Raw genomic sequence first — 19,504 nt, 5'->3', positions numbered from 1 at the left:
ATAATCTCATGAACTTTTACCATGAATAATCTCTTAAAATATCTAAAGGAACTCAAAAAGATGCACAAGCTTATCAGGGGACAGGGGCCACAACAATATATATAAGATATATAATAAAAGTAAGGAAAATACATCGAATAGCAAGTACTTCCAAAAATGTCAAGAAATATCAAAAGGAACTCAAAAAGATGTGGAGGTAGTGAAGTAGCAACTGCGGTTAAAAATTTTCACATGCAAGAACTACGCAGTCAAAATATAGGAGTGGAAACATAATGACAGTAAATCTGTAGCGCGTAATTTATCAAGGCCAGAGTAACTCGTCGGCCATCATATGAGCAAGTAAGCAACTGATACACTTTATATAGAAACTGAATTGCTTACCATAAACAAAGGGACACGTCACTTCGGAGCCAACCTTAAATACCCTTCAGGTCTTCACCTTATAAATTAGACACTCCACACCATTACTCCCTCATCAACATCAATCTTCATTCTATATTCTCATAACCACTACTACAACAAGGAAATGGCGCTAACAATACGTCCTCCTTATTCTTTTGCGACCCATAGAATGCTTAAAAGCCTTAAAGCTTCTGAGGAATTCTCTAATCTCTTATGTTCTCCACAAACCAGGTCGTCATTTCGTGTTCGTGCAACTAATCCGAGGCAAGAAACACTTTTCATGCCTGAGAAAACTGCAATCTTAGAGACGTTTCATGAGTTGACAGCTCATCACACAAGTGATACAGGGGTGCCCGTATATGTGATGCTCCCATTAGACACGGTAACAATGGGTGGTAGTTTAAACAAACCTCGGATAATTAATGCGAGTCTGATGGCATTAAAAAACGCAGGCGTTGAAGGAGTCATGGTAGACGTCTGGTGGGGTTTGGTCGAGAAAGATGGACCTCTAAAGTATAACTGGGAAGGATATGCGGAGCTTGTAAAGATGGTCCAAAGACACGGCTTAAAGCTTCAAGTGGTCATGTCTTTCCACCAATGTGGAGGAAATGTGGGAGACTCTTGCAGGTATCAATTCATCTATAAACTTCATACTTCCTTGGGCACTATATGATAATTAGTGAATTAAATTGGATGTGATTAAAAATGCAGCTTGAGAGGTAAGAATTATCAAAATTAATCACGCGGAATTTGAAAAGTAAGAAGAATATTAAAAAAAATTGATAAAAAATAAAAAGTAAAAAGTATAAGCTGCTCTAACTCTCTAAGGGAGTATGCGACTGTGTTTCTTTTAACGAGTCGTCTTAGACTAAACCTACGAAATTTGTGAATTGCAGCATCCCACTGCCCCCATGGGTACTAGAAGAAATTATCAAGAACCCTGACCTTGTCTACACAGACAAATCAGGCAGAAGGAATTCAGAATACATCAGTTTAGGCTGCGATGCACTGCCCTTGCTTAGAGGCAGAACGCCTATCCAAGTCTACTCTGACTTCATGAGAAGCTTTCGTGATAGGTTCAGAGAACATATGGGTAGGACTATTGTGGTAAGGCTCGAACCTACCTAGAGACGTTTATTTTATCTTGCTGCTAATACATCACCATAAAGCAACTCCATTTTAGAACACAAAAATTAGTAAATCTCTTCATTCAGCTTACCTAACAACAATATACTATCATATTGCAGGAAATTCAAGTAGGTGTTGGTCCATGTGGGGAATTAAGATATCCGTCTTACCCAGAAAGCAATGGGACTTGGAGATTTCCAGGAATTGGGGAATTTCAGTGCTACGACAAGGTAAAATCTAAATCTAAATTCAAGTAGGTGTTGGTCCATGTGGGGAATTAAGATATCCGTCTTGTTTTCTCTTTCCCACTCCCTTATTGTTTCACGCGTATAACACATTTTCTTTCAAAAACAGTACATGATAGCATCGCTGCAAGCAGCAGCTGAGACATATGGAAAGAAAGAATGGGGAAGAGGTGGCCCACATGATTCAGGCCAGTACAACCAATTCCCGGAAGATACCGGGTTCTTCCGGAGAGAAGGAACATGGAATACAGAATATGGAAAGTTCTTCCTTGAGTGGTACAGCGGGAAACTAATTGAACATGGTGACAACATTCTTGCAGCTGCAAACGGAGTATATCAAGGAACTGGGGCAAAACTATCTGGAAAAGTAGCAGGGATTCACTGGCATTACAACAGCAGATCACATGCAGCTGAATTAACAGCGGGATATAATAATTCAAGAAATCAAGATGGCTACCTACCAATAGCAAAAATGTTTGCTAAACATGGAGTAGTACTCAACTTTACTTGCATGGAAATGAAAGATGGCGAACAACCAGAGCATGCAAACTGCTCACCTGAAAGCCTGGTGCGACAAGTAAAGATGGCAACACAATTAGCTGGAATTGAACTTGCTGGAGAAAATGCATTGGAAAGATATGACGCAGATGCATTCGGACAAGTTTTAGCAACCAGTAAATCACACTCTGGTAGTGAGCTGTCCGCATTTACATATTTAAGAATGAACAAGAAGTTATTTGAAGGTGAGAATTGGCGGCAATTGGTAGCTTTCGTGAAAAGCATGTCAGAAGGCGAACAAAATCGGAGAATATCAGCTACTGACTTTGGCAAGAGAGACCTTTATGTGGGATTCATCACTGAGAAGAGTATTCAAGCGGTTAAAAAACCGCTCTTGTTAGAACTGATTTAGAATGCAATAAATATCATTGTGTGATAATGTGATATAATATAATGAGAAAATAGCATACTCTTATAAAACTTTAGGGTAAATATAAGATCGGGCAGAGCATGATCCTACAATAGTTGTATGCTGATTTTAATGCATTTTCAAATAATAATAAAAAGACGCTGTGTTCACAATTTCACTTATCAAGGTTTTCTATTTCAATTGAGAAAGGCCATAGAAACATAACATTGAAGATATAAGATGTTCTCAAACTTAAAAACACAAATGAAAACCGTTACTAAAGCCATGGCATTCATAAATGTTAGCTAAACACTCATTAAAAGACTTAAAGGTTGAGATCTTGCTCTATTTCATTAAAGCACTAACTCTAACTCCATCCAGTCCAGGGGGGTGGTAATCAGAGAGCCCAACCTCAACCTGTTACTCAACTTCAGTAACAAGTGAAACATAAAAAACTCTCAATAAAAAGAAAAGAGAAGCTCAAGACTAACTTCGATCGTAACTTCCAGAGCAACTCAAAATTTGGAGAAACTGTTTATCCAATCATCTGATTCAATAGTATCTCATGAGTCATGATGATACTAAGGCAGCCTTGAGATCTAAAACTCCAAATACAATTGAAACAGTTGTTATAATCACAACTAGGCAGCTTCATTTTAAAACCCCGGGTAATATGGAAAGAAATTTCACTTCAACTTCCAATGACGTTATTACCCAAAATAAACAAGTCTTTCAGTGACTAAACTTATGCAACACCACTAATTAAGATTCCATCTCAATTTCTCCATACAAGAAACACTTCAAGAAGCTCCTATTGCGGCCTCAAATGAGTCACGCCTTTCAAAGCTTTACTTCCCAACATACGAAATAAATTCACTTGCATAACTCGTGGCTGTATCTAAACTTTAGAGTATGTGCAAGGTTCTGTCAGGCTTCTAGCCCTACTACCTAAAGCTTCCAAACAAGACCCCACAGTCTAATTGCAACAAGCCAATGAAGAATCCATCAAAATTTCAGCACTACTAAAGAAGATCACGCTACTCAAATTTTCAAACCAAAAGGCTGAAATGGGAGTAATGCAAGGTTGAGAATTTACTAACAGCATAAATAGAACTATGAGTAGGGTGGAAATAATGCAGGAAATAAGGTCAGTACTAAGAGGACAATAGGTTTGATTCCCTGCCATTGAATTAAATTCAATGGATGCTCTGGTAACTAAATGTATGGATATAAGAACAGAAAATGGAAGTATAAAATAGAGATAGAGAACAAAGTAATGCAAAATAAACTTTGTTCTTTATTCCATATATATTTTACATTGAAACCGTTTCCCTTAGAACACACACCCACACAGCAAGTCAGCAACCACTTTCAACCAGAGACAAGATAAGTTTTCTATAAACAAAAACTCAGCAGTCAGCAGTACCACACAATATCAGAGACGTTAAACTCTGTAGCGGCACAAGGATCACACTCAGGGTTGTTGAGATAGGAACCATAAGAGGACCTTCACGGATGATGTAACATGGAAATTTCAGTAGTTACGCCCATGTTTAGAATTAAATGCCTAACGCAAACAATGTCCGTTTCAGAAGTTTGACACAGCTCACTACACAAACATAAATCAGAATGATATCATACTTCCTTCTGTCATTTATTACAGCAAATTTATCAAAAGGCCAACAGTATGTATTCAAATAACCTAGCCGACATCAGCTTACGGATTAAAATATTATGAAGCCAAGCAGCAAATATTTGCACTTCATCCACTATGTAGAATCGATCATTTTAAATAAGATACAAGATCAACAAGGACACGCTTCTTAGACTACTACCTCAGCCATGACCTTCGACCAGAAAGGAATAAAAGGATACCTTCCAACCACACATTATTCATCTTATATGACACATTACCAAACTTGTTATTGAGGTCAAATGCACATCTCAATATATTTGCAGCTCATAAATCGAGAGACGCCGAATATTCAGTTGGTATAACTCAGGTTATGGAACATAAATTATGAAAGAAAAATACATCTTTGACGTAGTGAATTGAGTACACAACACCAATATTCAACCAGATAATATCCATGTTCCTATCTTCACTACTCAACCCTAGTCGAAACAGAAAGACTGCTCAAAAGTCACAACACCATAATTACAAGCTTCAATTGCGTAAAAAATCCTCCACAACTTATCCTGAGCTCCTTGTTCGGTCATAGATAGCATTATCTCTAGTGAGAAAAAGTGAGTTTTTATAATTTTAGGTTTAAGAAAAAATATCCTTACACCTACAAATTTTAATCTACTGGGCATTCGGTCTATCTCGCCTCACGTTTCCGGAACTTTGCACAAAAATGAATGGTCTAATTACACTACATTGTAAACTTTCCGAAACTATACTCTACAATCACCCTGACTCAATACTGCAATCAGTTATCACGTATGTATGCGTCAGAATCTTCGCAATGCTTGTAACTAACTGAATTACAATACAACAAAAGCAGTAATAATCAATTAATCTTTAATACAATAACAACAAATTGAAAAGTAACTGATAAAACATTATATTTCGGTAAAATTGAAGTAGAGAAAGAAATTACAAAATTAAGAGTGAGAAGGAGGAGGCGTAGAATCCGAATTAGCGCGACGAAGATCATTGATGATATCCCCGAGCTCTTTACGAGCTGATTCTCTTCCGAACATGAATCCATACCTTCGTTTCGAAGCGAAAAAATTGCAATTAGAAATTCAACAACAATTCAATAAATTCAGATAAAATGTATTCAATTGATTGATTCAAGTTATTGATTAGAGTTAATTGGAAAATACCAGAAGGAAACGGCGGAGAAGAGGCCGGCGGTGGCGACGGTGTGGAGAAGACTGAATTTCCTCTCCATTTGCTTAACAATGGTGTGAAAGAGTGGTGAATATTAGAGAGGGTTTTAGTGAGGGTTTTAGATGGCGGGATTTTGATTAAACTGATGATGAATTGATGATGATTAGATCGTGTTTTGTTTTTATTTTAGGGATAATATGTTAAATCTTGCGCATACTTTTATTAAATTAGGCGTATTTTTACGACTCTTACATATGAAAAAGGATTAACTTATTAATTAAAGCCCTTCAAAAAAAAAAAACTTATTAATTAAAGTGTATAAATCTCAAAAATAATCACAACAGAACCCCAACCTGTTGGCCCACCAGCAAACCCACAAAATGATCGACGACAGAGCAGGGTTAGTCGTCGGGGGACTGGAGAATGGGCGGAAGGAAGGGTTGACGGATGGAGGCGTTGAGGAAGAGAGAAGAGGGAAGGACAAGGCATAGGGGTAGTCGACAGCATAGGAGTTGGTTGTCATTGTTGAGGGATAGGTGGTCGGGGCCCTCAGGGTGGTCGAACGATGGTCTAGGATGTGAGGAAAAATGAGTTTGTTTTCAATTTCTTTTTTAAGGATGAAGGATAGGGATGGAAAAAATAAGCAAAGTGTCCGGGATTTAGCAAAATTTTTTGCCTCAAATGAGCCACAAGGCCAGTACAATATCAACATTAGGATTTGAATCTGAAACATATTGTCCACTATACCTTCTTAATCGGTAGGCTAAGGGGGTATTTGGTAAACAACAGATTGGTAAATTCCTCAGCATCTTCAAGACTTTTAGCATGTTTTGTGACACCCCCATACTCCAAGTGCCTTACCAGGAGCACTTAAGGTATGAGAACGCCACCATCTCGGTTACCCGAGGCAATGATAATCAAATAGACAATAACGAAACGTACTTAAATGATAATAATAAAGTTTAAGTGATACAACCAAACTCCAAAACTGTTAAAAGGAAATACAAAGGTTCTCAAAACTGTCAACTACTAAACAACTACAAATGTTCGACACAGCGGAAGACTTCTAAAACTGCAACGTGGTGACTCATCCCAGCTATCCCATGCGCAACGTCTCATACCTGCTCAATAACTGCTCACCACCCCCCGAATGGATCACCACAGTTTTTAAAACAATTAACGGGGTCAGTACTGATTACATAAAAACAATAGCCACAATGAAACAGTAACACAAACAGCTCAATCAACTCAAACCGATCTCCACAACTCCATTTCTAACTCCGCACAACTGACTACACACTAAAGTGTGTAGCCCTGCCAGAGTACCCATCGCAACAAGTACTCCTCGCCGCCAGTGGGAGACCGCAGCCGTTCCCACCTAAGCCCCGCTCATCTCCATCGAGCGATAAACCCAAGTTCATTAATGTGCACATCCTCTTTGTGACGGGAACCACAAGGGGCGAATCAAGGGCGTGAAGCCACTCCCGCAAATGACTCCACTCAGCCAGGGACGCACCCCGAAGATCACAGACAGTTACACAACCAATCAACAATATACTATCAACAATCACCTAAACCAATCCAACATTATAATTATTTAACAATCACAACAACAATCACCAACATATTATGTAGCCAATACTGAGTAGGGAAACCCTACCTTGAAAGCAAACACCACAGACGGTCTAGTAGCTAATCAGAATCTTTCCTCAACGAATCCTCCTCTTATAACATACATACATTCAATTACTACCACAACCATACAAATCACCCAGAACCCCCAACAATACCCAATTAGGGTTTTAAAGAAACTCAACGAAACCCAACATAAATTATACAAGGAACTTACCCTCGACACGACGATCGCAACGATGTAAAGAACAAGATGATCCGACGAACGTAGCTTAGGGATTAGCCAATGATGCGAGAGAAGCAAGATACGTAACTTGTAATCGTCACTTGAAAAGTTTAAGATGTTGAAAAAGTGTTTTAAGAAATAATAACAAACTTTTTTATATTAATCTCGCATCATTAACAAAACCCGTCAAACTCAACCCGTAAAACACACTTACTCGATCGAGTCCCCAACTTACTCGATCGAGTACCCTACAGGCAGTCTACTGTTTTGCGTCAAAAACTACTTACTCGACAGAGTAAGCCCCACTCGATAGAGTACCCAAAGACACATAAAACCGTAATATTACAGTCTTCCCTCCTTAAAAAGAACTTCGTCCCCGAATTTCAACCCATAAACAAAAACAAAACATACTAACTTCCTCCCGACACAACAACATGACCGAAACTCAAAATAAAACTGAAGAGTTTATGGATTCAAGTACCTAAGAGGAGGAGGGGGTGAATTAGGTACTATTTTAAAAAATTTAACTAAACTTAATTGATTTAAGTTAGTCAAATTAAATGATATCTCAAGTATCTAACAAACACCCCTTTTAAATGAAAGTTAAAAAGCGTATTGTTGAACTGACTAGAGCAACAGTGAGACAGACTGTTACTAGTTGGCTTTGCAAATGTTGTAAGCAACAGACCAAACTGACAGTATCACAGACTGTTGTGCTTAAGAACAATGAATGAGTTTAACTGAAAAATTCAACTTAAATCTCTATTGTTTAAAGATAAGTTGATGAACAATGTTAAGATCAAATGGATACATCAATTAAATGAAATGATTTAAGTGTGTATCATGGAAGCTAGAAGAAACAAGTGACGTTTGAAGGTAACAGTTGTTCTGACTGTAACACGTTGGTCTTAATTTATGAAGTGAAACAGAAGACCAGGAGTGACAGTATCCAGGACTGTTACTAACAAAATCGTAAAAGGAAAACGAGTAAATAAGTTGCAGCGGAATTAAAAGCGAAGAGAAAAACAACACAACGATTTTGAATTGGTTCGGCCGACACTCTAAAGGCCTATGTCCAATCTTCTTTTATTGATAAGCGAAGTAATCTACTCCGACCACTTTAAAACACTAACAACAAAAGGACAAACAACCTACTCTGGTTGCGATACCAACAACCTACTCCGGTTGCGACACGAGTTCTAAGACTACTCCGTCTATGAACTAAAGAACCAACAACCTACTCCGGTTGCGACACGAGTTCTAAGACTACTCCGTCTATGAACTCGACACTCTAACTAGAATGTTTACAAGACCAAGTTTCCTCAAACCGATTCTTTAAAAGAATTGAGAAGGACACTTATTGGTACAAACGATTCTAGATGAGAGAGTACAATACTGTGAAGTAACAGTGATTTCGACTGACTCACTTGAAGACTTAGAAGATTTTTTGCAAAGAAAATTTCGAGTTCTTAAAAACCGATTTTGCAAAAATACTTTTGATTTCTCTGAAAAGTCTTGCTTTCAAAGTGAAGAGAAGGGTTCCTTTTATAGAGGAAACACACAAGAGGAGGCAAGCTAGGGTTTGTGAGTCAAAGCATTTGAAAAGAAACAAAGACTTTAATTTTCCCAAACTAGCACCAAAGTGGCTTGTTTCTAAGGATCAAAAAGGAGAAAAGAGAGTTTGTAGCTATCCTTAAAAAGCTCTTGTATTTTCAGAAACAAAGAGGAGATGCCATTAACAAGTGGACAAACTTTTGTTAAAGAAGGAAAGAGCCAAACCAAGTTTTGTGGAAAGACAAACAAAAGTTGTATCATGAAAAGGGAAATCTTTTGAAAAACTCTTTACAAACTCTTTTTAAACATCACCCTTTCAAATATTTCAAGATGTTAAACTGGTTTAAGAAAGCCCATTTGTGAAATATTTGACATGAAAGTTTTGCTCCAAGTGTGACGGGTCAAACGAGATAGTCAAGCATACTACTACCCGTTACAGGTAACGGTATGTCGATCATCATCATTACATGTACTCTACCCTTTCATCTTTACATAGGTTGACAAAACGACTCTAAATCTTGGGTAACAAATTATCAACCATTCTTGACTTTGATATTGATTAATTCTTGCTCGACGAGGTTGCATTATTCCTGAAATGGTACACTTAGAAACACGATTAAATTGGGCATGTCAATATCAACAAATAAGTCCTAACAAATTCCCCCTTTGATGATGACAAGCCCCATAAAATTAATGTTCCCATCGAGTTCCCCCTTAAGTGGTCAGTCCAAGATAAATCATGAGGGTAGAAATAAGAGCAATGTAGACTTAAGAAACACACAAAGCCTAAAACAAGATTACTAACATATATAGTCCACCACATAGCAAGAGTTTAATCAATAAGCAAGTAGAAAGAACATGAATTTTCCCTTTTCTCCCTCTTGACATCATCAAAAGGTAAGAGGCTACCCCCGGACACAGAATAATCATGCATGAGACGTCACATGAAAGACAACCATGGTTGCATCATAATAACAAGGTCAACACAAAGTAAAGGCTTAAACATGAGTTCAAACACAAATTTCAACAAGGCTAAACCATAGTTTAATGAGTACACCACCGAATGATAATGAGAGAGAGACAAGAGGTGTAAGGCAAAAGACAAGTTTGATTATGGGCAAATTCAGGGTGCGGAAGTTTGGTCATCGTTTTTGAGGATAATGAAGAGGATTGAAAAATGGTTGAGGTTTGACAATGAAGGTCTGAGTCACGTCATCATCTCTCTTGTTGTATTGGACTTTGTACATATTTGAAACCACCAAGGTATGCACCGATATAAGTTCTCAACATGTGATGAAGGAACATCAACTTCTCATATTTTCCTTAGTACACAACATATTATGAGGGATCATCAACTTCTTATATGTTGCTCTCATTTCATGAAAATTCTTGACAAATTTGATCTTGACCTTTGAGCATAGCAACAGTGGCATACACTGTGACTTCCTTTCTATTTCTTCCAAATTTTCGATTTACTTCTTTTCTCAGGACCCTAAATTGCATCTATCTCATTTCCAATAATTACAATCACGTTGACATTTCACATATTGCCTTCCCATTTCTTTCCACCTTTTTTTTTTCATTCTCCAATTTTCCAACCAACTTCAATTTTCAATTTCAACTATCTCCGTTTTTCTAACCAACTTCCCAATCATCTCTTGATGCATATGTAGAACATGTAGTTGTTTGGTTCTTTGTTTCACATAGACCTTTGCAACATAAGTGAGTTGAATGTGAAGGGGTGAGGTCTTTGGGTATTGAAAATGAAGGATTTTGAGTAATTTGAAGAGTATAAGAGACATCCATTTGAAGGTACGGTGGTTGAAAGGGTTGGTATTTGGATTGATTTGAGAGGGGAGGTGTCCTCATCCAATAGGGTATGTACCATTAAACACAAGACTAGACATGCAGTTGAGTGATTATTAAGCACACACATGGTTTATCGATTATGGACATAACATGGAATGAATAAACTAGAATAAAAGATAGCAAACCCGTTCTAGTCAATCATATGAGGGATTAGTTAAATTCACACAAAGACTACATGCAATTAATTAAACCAATTTGTAACCTAAGTTTTTCAAATTGTACTCTTGCAAGTGGTTTAGTAAATATGTCGGCAATTTGATCTTCGGTTTTGCAAAAAATAAGTTTAATATGCCCTTTTTCTACGTGATCACGAGTAAAATGGTGACGAATTTCAATATGCTTAGTCTTAGAATGTTGAATCTGATTTTTTTATATATTTATTGCACTCGTATTATCACACAATATGGGAGCGGAGTCATAAATAATACCAAAATCAAGGAGTTGTTGCTTTACCCAAAGAAGTTGTGAGTAACAATGAGCGGCGCTAACGTACTCACTTTCGGTCGTTGAAAGAGCAACCGTGTTTTGTTTCTTTGAGCCCCACGAGATCAAGCAAGGACCCAAGAACGTTGCAATTCCGGAAGTGCTCTTTCTATCAACACTACACCCCGCATAGTCCGCATCGGAATATCCTCATTCCTCTTGAATTGATTGAGTTCTTCTTACATTGCTAATGACCAGTCAACATCAGTCAGGGCGACTGTCACATTGGCTGGTTCCACTTGAGAGAGAAAAGCATTTTGGGCACAATACTCATCAAGATGGGCAAGATTGTTGAGAGAGGCTCTTGTTCGAATTCCAGAATTGAGATCACTTGTGAGATTTGAGAGTGGAAGGGATTTTTGATGTTTCCACTTCTTTGGAACAATGGTTTCTTGTCCCCCCTCAGCAGTAGCAGTCTCAATGACTATTTCCTCCTGATTAAAGTGGTCATCCTTAACACTATCCTGAGTTGCTTCATTTCTGGAAGTGGAGGCAACAGTCGTTGGGTCTGTTGCGTCCGGAGAAGAAACAGTGGCAGTAGAGTTACCACGTGTTCTCCCTGGATTGTTGCTTTCATTTGGAGGTAACAGTTCCTGAGGTTGTTGCAGATCAGAACTGGGGACTTCAATGGGGTCTGAATGCTCGCCTGTGGTGACAGTGTCTTCCACTGTTGCTGTTCTGGAGGTGGATGCAACAGTGGTTGAGTCTGTTACTGCTTGAGAGGAGGAACAAGTAGTATCAGTGTTACTGACTGTTCCCCCTGAATTGTTGTTGTCACTGGCAGGTAACAGTCCGTCCGTCTGTTGTATGGCAGCGTCATTTGAACCCTCTTCTTCCACGAATACAAAGTCTCTCCTCACAAGACCAACCTCAAACTCATCTTCATCATCCTCATCATCTTCATCTTCATTTTGTACCTGCCCAAGAATGGTAGATTCATTAAATATGACATGTATACTTTCCTCAATTAACATGGTTCGTTTATTGTACACTTTATAAGCCTGGTTATGATCAGAATAACCAATAAAAACCGCTTCATCGCTACGTGGATCGAATTTACCCAAGTTATTTTTACCATTGTTATGGACAAAACATTTGCTACCAAAACATCTAAAATATGAGATATTGGGCTTTCTTCCACGTAGTAATTCATATGGTGTTTTATTAAGTATGCTCTTATCATAACACGGTTATAAATGTAACAAGCGGTATTTACCGCTTCACCCCAAAAGTTTTTAGGCAATTTACTACATAACAACATAGTTCTAGCCATACTTTCAAGACTTCTATTCATGCATTCAACAACTCCATTTTTTTGAGGAGTTCTAGGAGCCGAAAAGTTGTGGTCAATGCCATTATCATCACAATAGGCACCAAATGATGAGTTTTCAAATTCGGTTCCATGATCCGTTCTTATGGAAGCAAGTTTGAAGTCAAGTTTGTTTTGGATTCTTTGTAACCAAATTTGAAATTCATCAAATGCCTCATCTTTAGAGCTTAAAAAGAGAGCCTAAACAAATCTAGAAAAATCATCAACAATAACACACACATAACGGCTACCACCTCTACTCCTAGTTCTCATAGGTCCACAAAGGTCAGTATGCAATAGTTGAAGAGGACGAATGGTACTAACACACTTTTGGATTTAAAGGGGCTTCTAACATATTTGCATCTAGCACATTCATTACATAACTTATCAAATTCAAACTTCATGTTAGGAAAACCTTCAACTAGGTCAAATCTTCTAAGGGTATTAAGAGTTTTAGCACTAACATGTCCAAATCTTTTATGCCACAACCAAGGGTCATTTTTCATTACACTTATGCAAGACATAGTATGACCGGATAGCATGTTCAAATCGGTTAAGTGAATATCTTTGACACGTCTACCTTCAAGAATCAACTCATGGGTTGTAGCATCAATAATATGACACAAATTAGCACTAAATTCAACAATATTACCCTTATCATAAAGTTGAGAAATACTAAGGAGATTATGCTTCAAACCTTTGACAAGCCACACGTTATCGACACAAAGTAACGATGACTTACCAACCTTTTCAATGCTTGTTACTTCACCTTCTTTGTTGTCACCAAATGTTACCGTGCCACCATCATAAGCTTTAAGTGAGAGGAATTGGCTTCTATCACTCGTCATGTGACGAGATCATCCACTATCCAAGTACCAATTGCGGCCGCCTCTCACCAAGCCCTACACAAGATTAGACTTTGAGTTTAGGAACCCAAACAAACTTGGGTCCCCTTTTATGATCAAAATATCTCACAATGTCTTTCCTAATCCACATTTGCTTTACAACTTTAATGTTCTTGTTAATATCATTATGTCTTTTCTTGCAATCATTAAAGACATGATCATTCTTACCACAATAGTTGCAAATAATATATTCGGGAAGACCAACATATTTCCTTCTCCTAAAATCGGGTTTGGGCTTCTGGATGTAACAATCGGACTGACTGTTCCATTTAAAACCTAGACCGACAACCTTATCACATCTTTTGGGCTGATTTGTTGGAAAGTTTAAAACATTTTGACTACCTTCCCAATTATTTGAAATATTCTTAGCCTCAACAAGTTCCTTGTTTAGTTCCTCGAATTTGAAAGTGAGATACTTGTTTCTTTCTTTAGAGCTTTCAAGCTCCCTTTTTATTATGTCATACTCGGATTTAAGCTCCATGAAAGTTTCAGATTTTTGTTGAACATTAAGCTTAAGATCCGAGATGCATTTATCTAGGTGAATGATTTTAGAACTAGATGAACTACATTCGGGAGAATCATGTTGAAATTTGACAAATTTTTCGTGAAGCATTCTAATTTCCCTTTTGTAGGCATCTATGTTAACCTTAAGACATTCATTCTGTGACACCCCGCGATAACGCGGAAAATATAACTAATAAATTAAAGCGGAAATTTAGGGACTTTTTGAAATTTTTAAAATTTAAAGCGCGGGTTCACCAAAATCCAAAACATAAATAAAGAGTGCGGAAATAAAGATTTTAAATTATACAAACGTGATAGTAGAGGTGAGGAAAATGTATCCCTCGAATGACAATACAATAAAAGGTAGGTCTAAACAATCCTAATAAACCAACTACTAGGCCGAAGTGCTCGCTAGCTCACACATGTCTTCACCCCATGAATGCATCACTAATACCTGTCATTCATGTAAACATGAACGCCACAGTCAGTGGGGAGTAACTCAAGGTTCTCCCAGCCACAATATGTCGAAACGAACATAACAAATAACACAAACAAACAATCATATTAGATAAGATATGGGTGAATCGAATTATAACCAAACATGGGATCATACGTGTTTAAACCAATAAGAATAAAAGAAATGATGGAATAAACAAGTGAGGCATAAGCAACAATAAATAAATGGAAAAGAAAGCCAAGGAAACAGACACAACCACTTAGCCACGAGCACGTATTTCAAGGAGATATGACCAAAGTAACCATCCAAATAATGCAAGACATTTATCACTCTTAGACTATAATTTCCCCGGGTAGGACTACGATAATAATACGGTCCTAGTCTAAATCTGCAGATTCTCGGGTGTACATCCCGATTCGACGTGCGCCAAAGACAAAGACGCACCCAAGACTCGACTACTAAGGAGACCGAGTACCCCAATCGCCGAACAAAGACGAAAGTGGCGGAAAGACTAAGATAAGACTCACTTGCCAAAGACAAAGACAAGTGGCCAAAAGCCGTACTTGCTGAGAACAAAGACAAGTAGGCCAAAACCGTACTTGCCGTAACAAAGACAAGTAGGTCAAACCCGTGCTTGCCGTAACAAAGACAAGCAGGGCAAAAAAAGCATGTCAAGCACATACGATGGTAATATGGCATTTCTACAAGAATACGACTCTTACAAGTAATTATTTATAATCATCTTTTCATACTTGAACATATAAAATAAACATTTCATTTTATAATTATACATGTCGGTTAAATAAAATAAACAAGTATATGGGACAGGATTATTAATGTCACATTCATACTTATGGCTTGCATGTCACCATAAGTACGGATGGGAACATCAGTCCCGACGATCGTATCGCAACTAGAGGGCCTATGGCTCACCCCTAGTGTCCGATAGGACCGCGACTCACACCACCGAACAATACAAGACATTATCAAGGATATGACCCTTCACAAATAATTATTTAACAATAAATATCTCATACTTGTCTTATGCAGATAAATATTTCATTTTATAATTTATCATGCCGGTTAAATAAAATGTAATGAATGATAATGAATAATTTACGTCATGTGAAAATTTACGAAATGCAAACAATCCAATACAAGTGACAAATTGAGCTCAAGCATACAAGGGGAGTGAGCCCAAATAGTACAAGAATAGGGGTTCAAATAATATAAGAATTCGAGTCCCAATAATATAAGAATTCGGGTCCAAATATTTTAATAATTCGAGTCCAAATATTTAAAAGAATTCGAGCCCAAATGTTGTAAGAATTCAAGTCCAAGTTATAAGAATTTAAGTCCAAAAGTTATAAGAATTCAAGTCCAATATGCAACTTATAATGGGTCCAAAACCAAGTAGTAAAGAGTCCCAAAAGTGTGATTCACAAAATGATCTACGGTATACAAGAGGAATGCAAGAGAGAGGACAATTTGCATAGTAAAACACGAGACACAAACAGTCCAAATACGAGAAATAGGATGTGATACAAGACGAAGACTGCAGGCCATAATTCGTGTAACACGTCACCAAATTTCGATTGTGCAGGTCTCAGGTTTGTCGTCCCAAACAGAGAATCGGGTAGCACTAGACACGGTATACACCGAGCTCCAACAGTCCAAAACCCGAGTTTTCCAAGCGGCGAAAATCGAGCAGACAAGTGACAACAATAATATGAGGAAGACAAGCAAGAAAACTAATCTGAGGACTGACTTATCCGTCCCAAACAGAGAACAAAACAGCATAACTAGACCGTCTTTAATAACTCTATTTTGGTCCCACTTTAAGACGGAACTAAATCAGGGTTGGGGACGAGTAAGAGCATACTCGAGTCAAGATCTGAGTTCGTGCAAGAAGAGCTCACGACGTAAACACGGCTCAACACAAACCATTCCAAACACCAAGATGAGACGATATTTACCATACAAACGAAAGAAAAATGTAAAGAATTAAACTTTATCTGGAAAGAACATGTAAAACGACACCACAAGACGGAAATATCGACTCATTGTCGAGTAACCTATCACCGTTACCTTATACTTCTTTAATGGGCACGATTTCGACTCAAAAATTGTACCGGGATGTCAAGCTCGCACCTCAAAAGATGAAGAACAAACAGGGGAAGCTAATTGTGTAAACATTAGGGAATTTGGTTGAGAAATAAGGGAGGAAATGGAGGTTGAAGGTCGGCAAAAATGGTGTTGTACGGTCTGTCATTGTGTGGCTGTTGTTGCTTTGATTCAAAAGAAAGAAGAAGAGGCAGGAGGGAGTATGAATGAGGAAGGGTGTGCGAACGCGCAAACAACAACAACAACAATAAATAATAATAATAATAATAATAATAATAATAATAATAATAATAATAATAATAATAATAATAATAATAATAATAATAATAATAATAATAATAATAATAATAATAATAATAATAATAATAATAATAATAATAATAATAATAATAATAATAATAATAATAATAATAATAATAATAATAATAATAATAATAATAATAGAGTGGAAAAGGGGTAGGTAGGTGTGATGTGTTGTTGGTTTCTGGTTGGTTCGAATTAAAGCATGTACAAAGTGAAATGTGACGGTCTATAGCTAGACGGATGTTGAGACGAAAATTATTATTATTACAGTTGTTATTATTGTCCGACCAAAATATGTATACATAAATCCTTATATAAATTATGCCTCAAAAATATAATTTAATAATGCGTATTTTTATAAAAATGAGCTTTTATATAATACGTTTATAAAAATCGTATTTGACATAAACTTAATTACATTGAATAATTCAAAATTATAAAATAAAGTAACCAAACGGTTTAATAAATTTTAAATGTCAAAATGGGAAATTCGCGGGTGTTACAATCACCCCATCTTTTAAAAAGTTTCGTCCTCGAAACTTGAAAGTAGAAATGAAAGATTATTTAAAATAAAACTGGAACTGGAATCGGTAACCAAAACATTTAAAAGGTCATTTATCGTAAGAATTAAAATTCTTTCAAAAGTTTCAAATGAGATTTTCCGACAAAACCAGGTCGAAAGGTAAATCATTGTATAAATCAAAAATCAAAGTACTTTCAAAAACAATAACGAAGAGTTTTCAAAAGTATAAGTCTCATTCATGGAACGAAATTGCTCTTGTCGTGCACACAAGAACGCTAACTTTCCAAGTCGAAGACAAATTTAAAACAAAATCAATTCGCTGACAAGCGTAGAACAAGTTATCAAACGTCTCCAATAACGAGTTCTAACATCCGGTCAACGTCAAAATCAAAAGAAAATGGTAGTTCACTCAAATTTTCTTTTGTTAAAGTCAAAATAAAAATGAAGGTTTCACCTTTAGATTCAAAAGGGAGTCAAATTTCCGAAAATGTAATATCAAACTTTGACAAAGAAATCATAAATAGATCAAAATTAACAGAAATTGGTTAAAATTTAAAGAAGTATCAGGTTTAGCAATTAAAATCATGATAGAGAAGTCTATACTCAAGGAACAAATATGGAGTTAAATCAAATTTTCATTTTCAAATCTTTAAAATAGGCAAAGTTTTTCAAAAATAACATCAACTTTTAACAACGAATCAAAACTGGTAGCTTGAAAAGTTTAGAAGTTGGGCAAAAGAAAAGTAACTTAGACATCATAGATACAAGTACGTTAAGAGAGTTCAAACTTAACTAATCAAAAGAGCTATGATGAATTTCATAGGGTAAGAATTGAAGTCAAATCTAAAAGGATGTAAAAAATAGAGTCCCATAGGTTACTAACATCGAATTTTAAGGAGGCATGATGAAGTGAGGAAAGGAGATATGAACGGTAACACCTATGGTCAAAGAGGAAGGGAAATTAGGCGAGAAGGAAACACCAAGTACTCGAACCTCAAACAACAAAGTCATCCCATCATCTCAAGTATTCAATACAACCTCAAAGTTTCTAAAACCATAGGGTTAACAAAGACTCCTCAATACTAAGTCTCTCTCAACTCTAGAACTCTCAAGGGCCAACTAATATCAAATCACATCACCAATCCATTATGGTCATCAACATCCCAAGGTATATTCTTTCAAATCTGAAATCCTAGAACTTTACTTACCATCGAATTTTCAAGAAACAAGATCTTAGTTGTAACAACGCTTTACCACCTCATATTTCCTCATTCTAACACCATAAATTAAAACTATATTCTTTAGCTTATCAATTGGCGTCAACCATACCATTATCCTTTCCCGTTACCAAAACAAGTGATAAGATTTCCCAACAATATAGCTTAGTCTTACTCTCATACCATACCTCAAATAGTAATCAAGATCACTCACTTAGACCAACTAATAATCCCACAATTAGCATTTCTCATATGGTAACGTATACATTATCAAACCCTCATGCCCAAAGTGGTTACGGAAGCCAATCATAAACTCGACTTACTTAGTCAATCCTACATCCCCAAATCCACCATTTAATTTCATCCATTTTAAGTCAAGTACTAAGCACTAGTATCCCAAGACACGTCTCACTACACTTCCCAAGCCTTTAAAATTCCAAACATAAACAACAAAGCCAGGTTCTATAACCTTAGTAACCAATGCAACTCACACTTGACACACAAAATTCACCAAACAAATATACTCACTCTATCGAGGATCTAGGTATAAGAACCATCAAGTATGTCTCATCACACTACCTAAGTCTTTCCAACATCAATCCTCTCAAAACCAGGATTAAGGGTCAAACACAAACAATCTCCTCAAAAGACAAGTTTTCCAACCAAGGTCAACATTCCTCAAAAGAAAGAGTACTATCAAAAGGGCGTTAAGGAAGGATAAGCAAGGAACAAAGGACAAGTTAGGAAATACAAGAGTGACTTACAAGGAAAAAGAAAAGAGGATTTAGAAGAATGAATAAGCATTAAGAAGTGAAGAACAGAGCAAGGTACACAAAGAATGAGAAACATCTTAAAAGAAGTAGAAGCATTCTTCAAA

The 19,504-nt window shown here is 36.8% G+C and overlaps 1 protein-coding gene and 1 long non-coding RNA gene across 2 annotated transcripts; one reads left to right on the top strand and one right to left on the bottom strand.

Moving 5' to 3' along the window:
- The first annotated feature begins 335 nt into the window (after nt 1-335).
- LOC141653691 (beta-amylase 3, chloroplastic-like) lies at nt 336-2,864 on the top strand. The gene is made up of 4 exons (XM_074461532.1): nt 336-1,029; nt 1,299-1,509; nt 1,650-1,760; nt 1,885-2,864. The coding sequence occupies exons 1-4, from the start codon at nt 527-529 to the stop codon at nt 2,683-2,685; spliced, it is 1,626 nt and encodes a 541-aa protein (XP_074317633.1). The 5' UTR covers nt 336-526; the 3' UTR covers nt 2,686-2,864.
- Nucleotides 2,865-5,098: 2,234 nt separating this feature from the next.
- LOC141653692 (uncharacterized) lies at nt 5,099-5,748 on the bottom strand. Its single transcript, XR_012547489.1, has 2 exons — nt 5,515-5,748; nt 5,099-5,398 (listed from the first exon to the last, which is right to left on the bottom strand). It is a non-coding gene; the product is annotated as an uncharacterized LOC141653692 (long non-coding RNA).
- Between the last annotated feature and the right edge of the window lie 13,756 nt (nt 5,749-19,504).

Source organism: Silene latifolia, chromosome 4 (assembly GCF_048544455.1).
Source record: "Silene latifolia isolate original U9 population chromosome 4, ASM4854445v1, whole genome shotgun sequence".
NCBI lineage: Eukaryota > Viridiplantae > Streptophyta > Magnoliopsida > Caryophyllales > Caryophyllaceae > Silene > Silene latifolia.
The sequence above is the reverse complement of the archived record's forward strand: the minus strand, read 5'-3'. Positions and strand labels throughout refer to the sequence as shown.

Excerpts from the sequence above, each read along its gene's own strand:
- LOC141653691 (XM_074461532.1), top strand. The coding sequence starts at position 527 with ATGGCGCTAACAATACGTCCTCCTTATTCTTTTGCGACCCATAGAATG. Across the intron at positions 1,030-1,298 it reads AATGTGGGAGACTCTTGCAG|CATCCCACTGCCCCCATGGG; the intron begins GTATCAATTCAT and ends TGTGAATTGCAG. Across the intron at positions 1,510-1,649 it reads ATATGGGTAGGACTATTGTG|GAAATTCAAGTAGGTGTTGG; the intron begins GTAAGGCTCGAA and ends ATCATATTGCAG.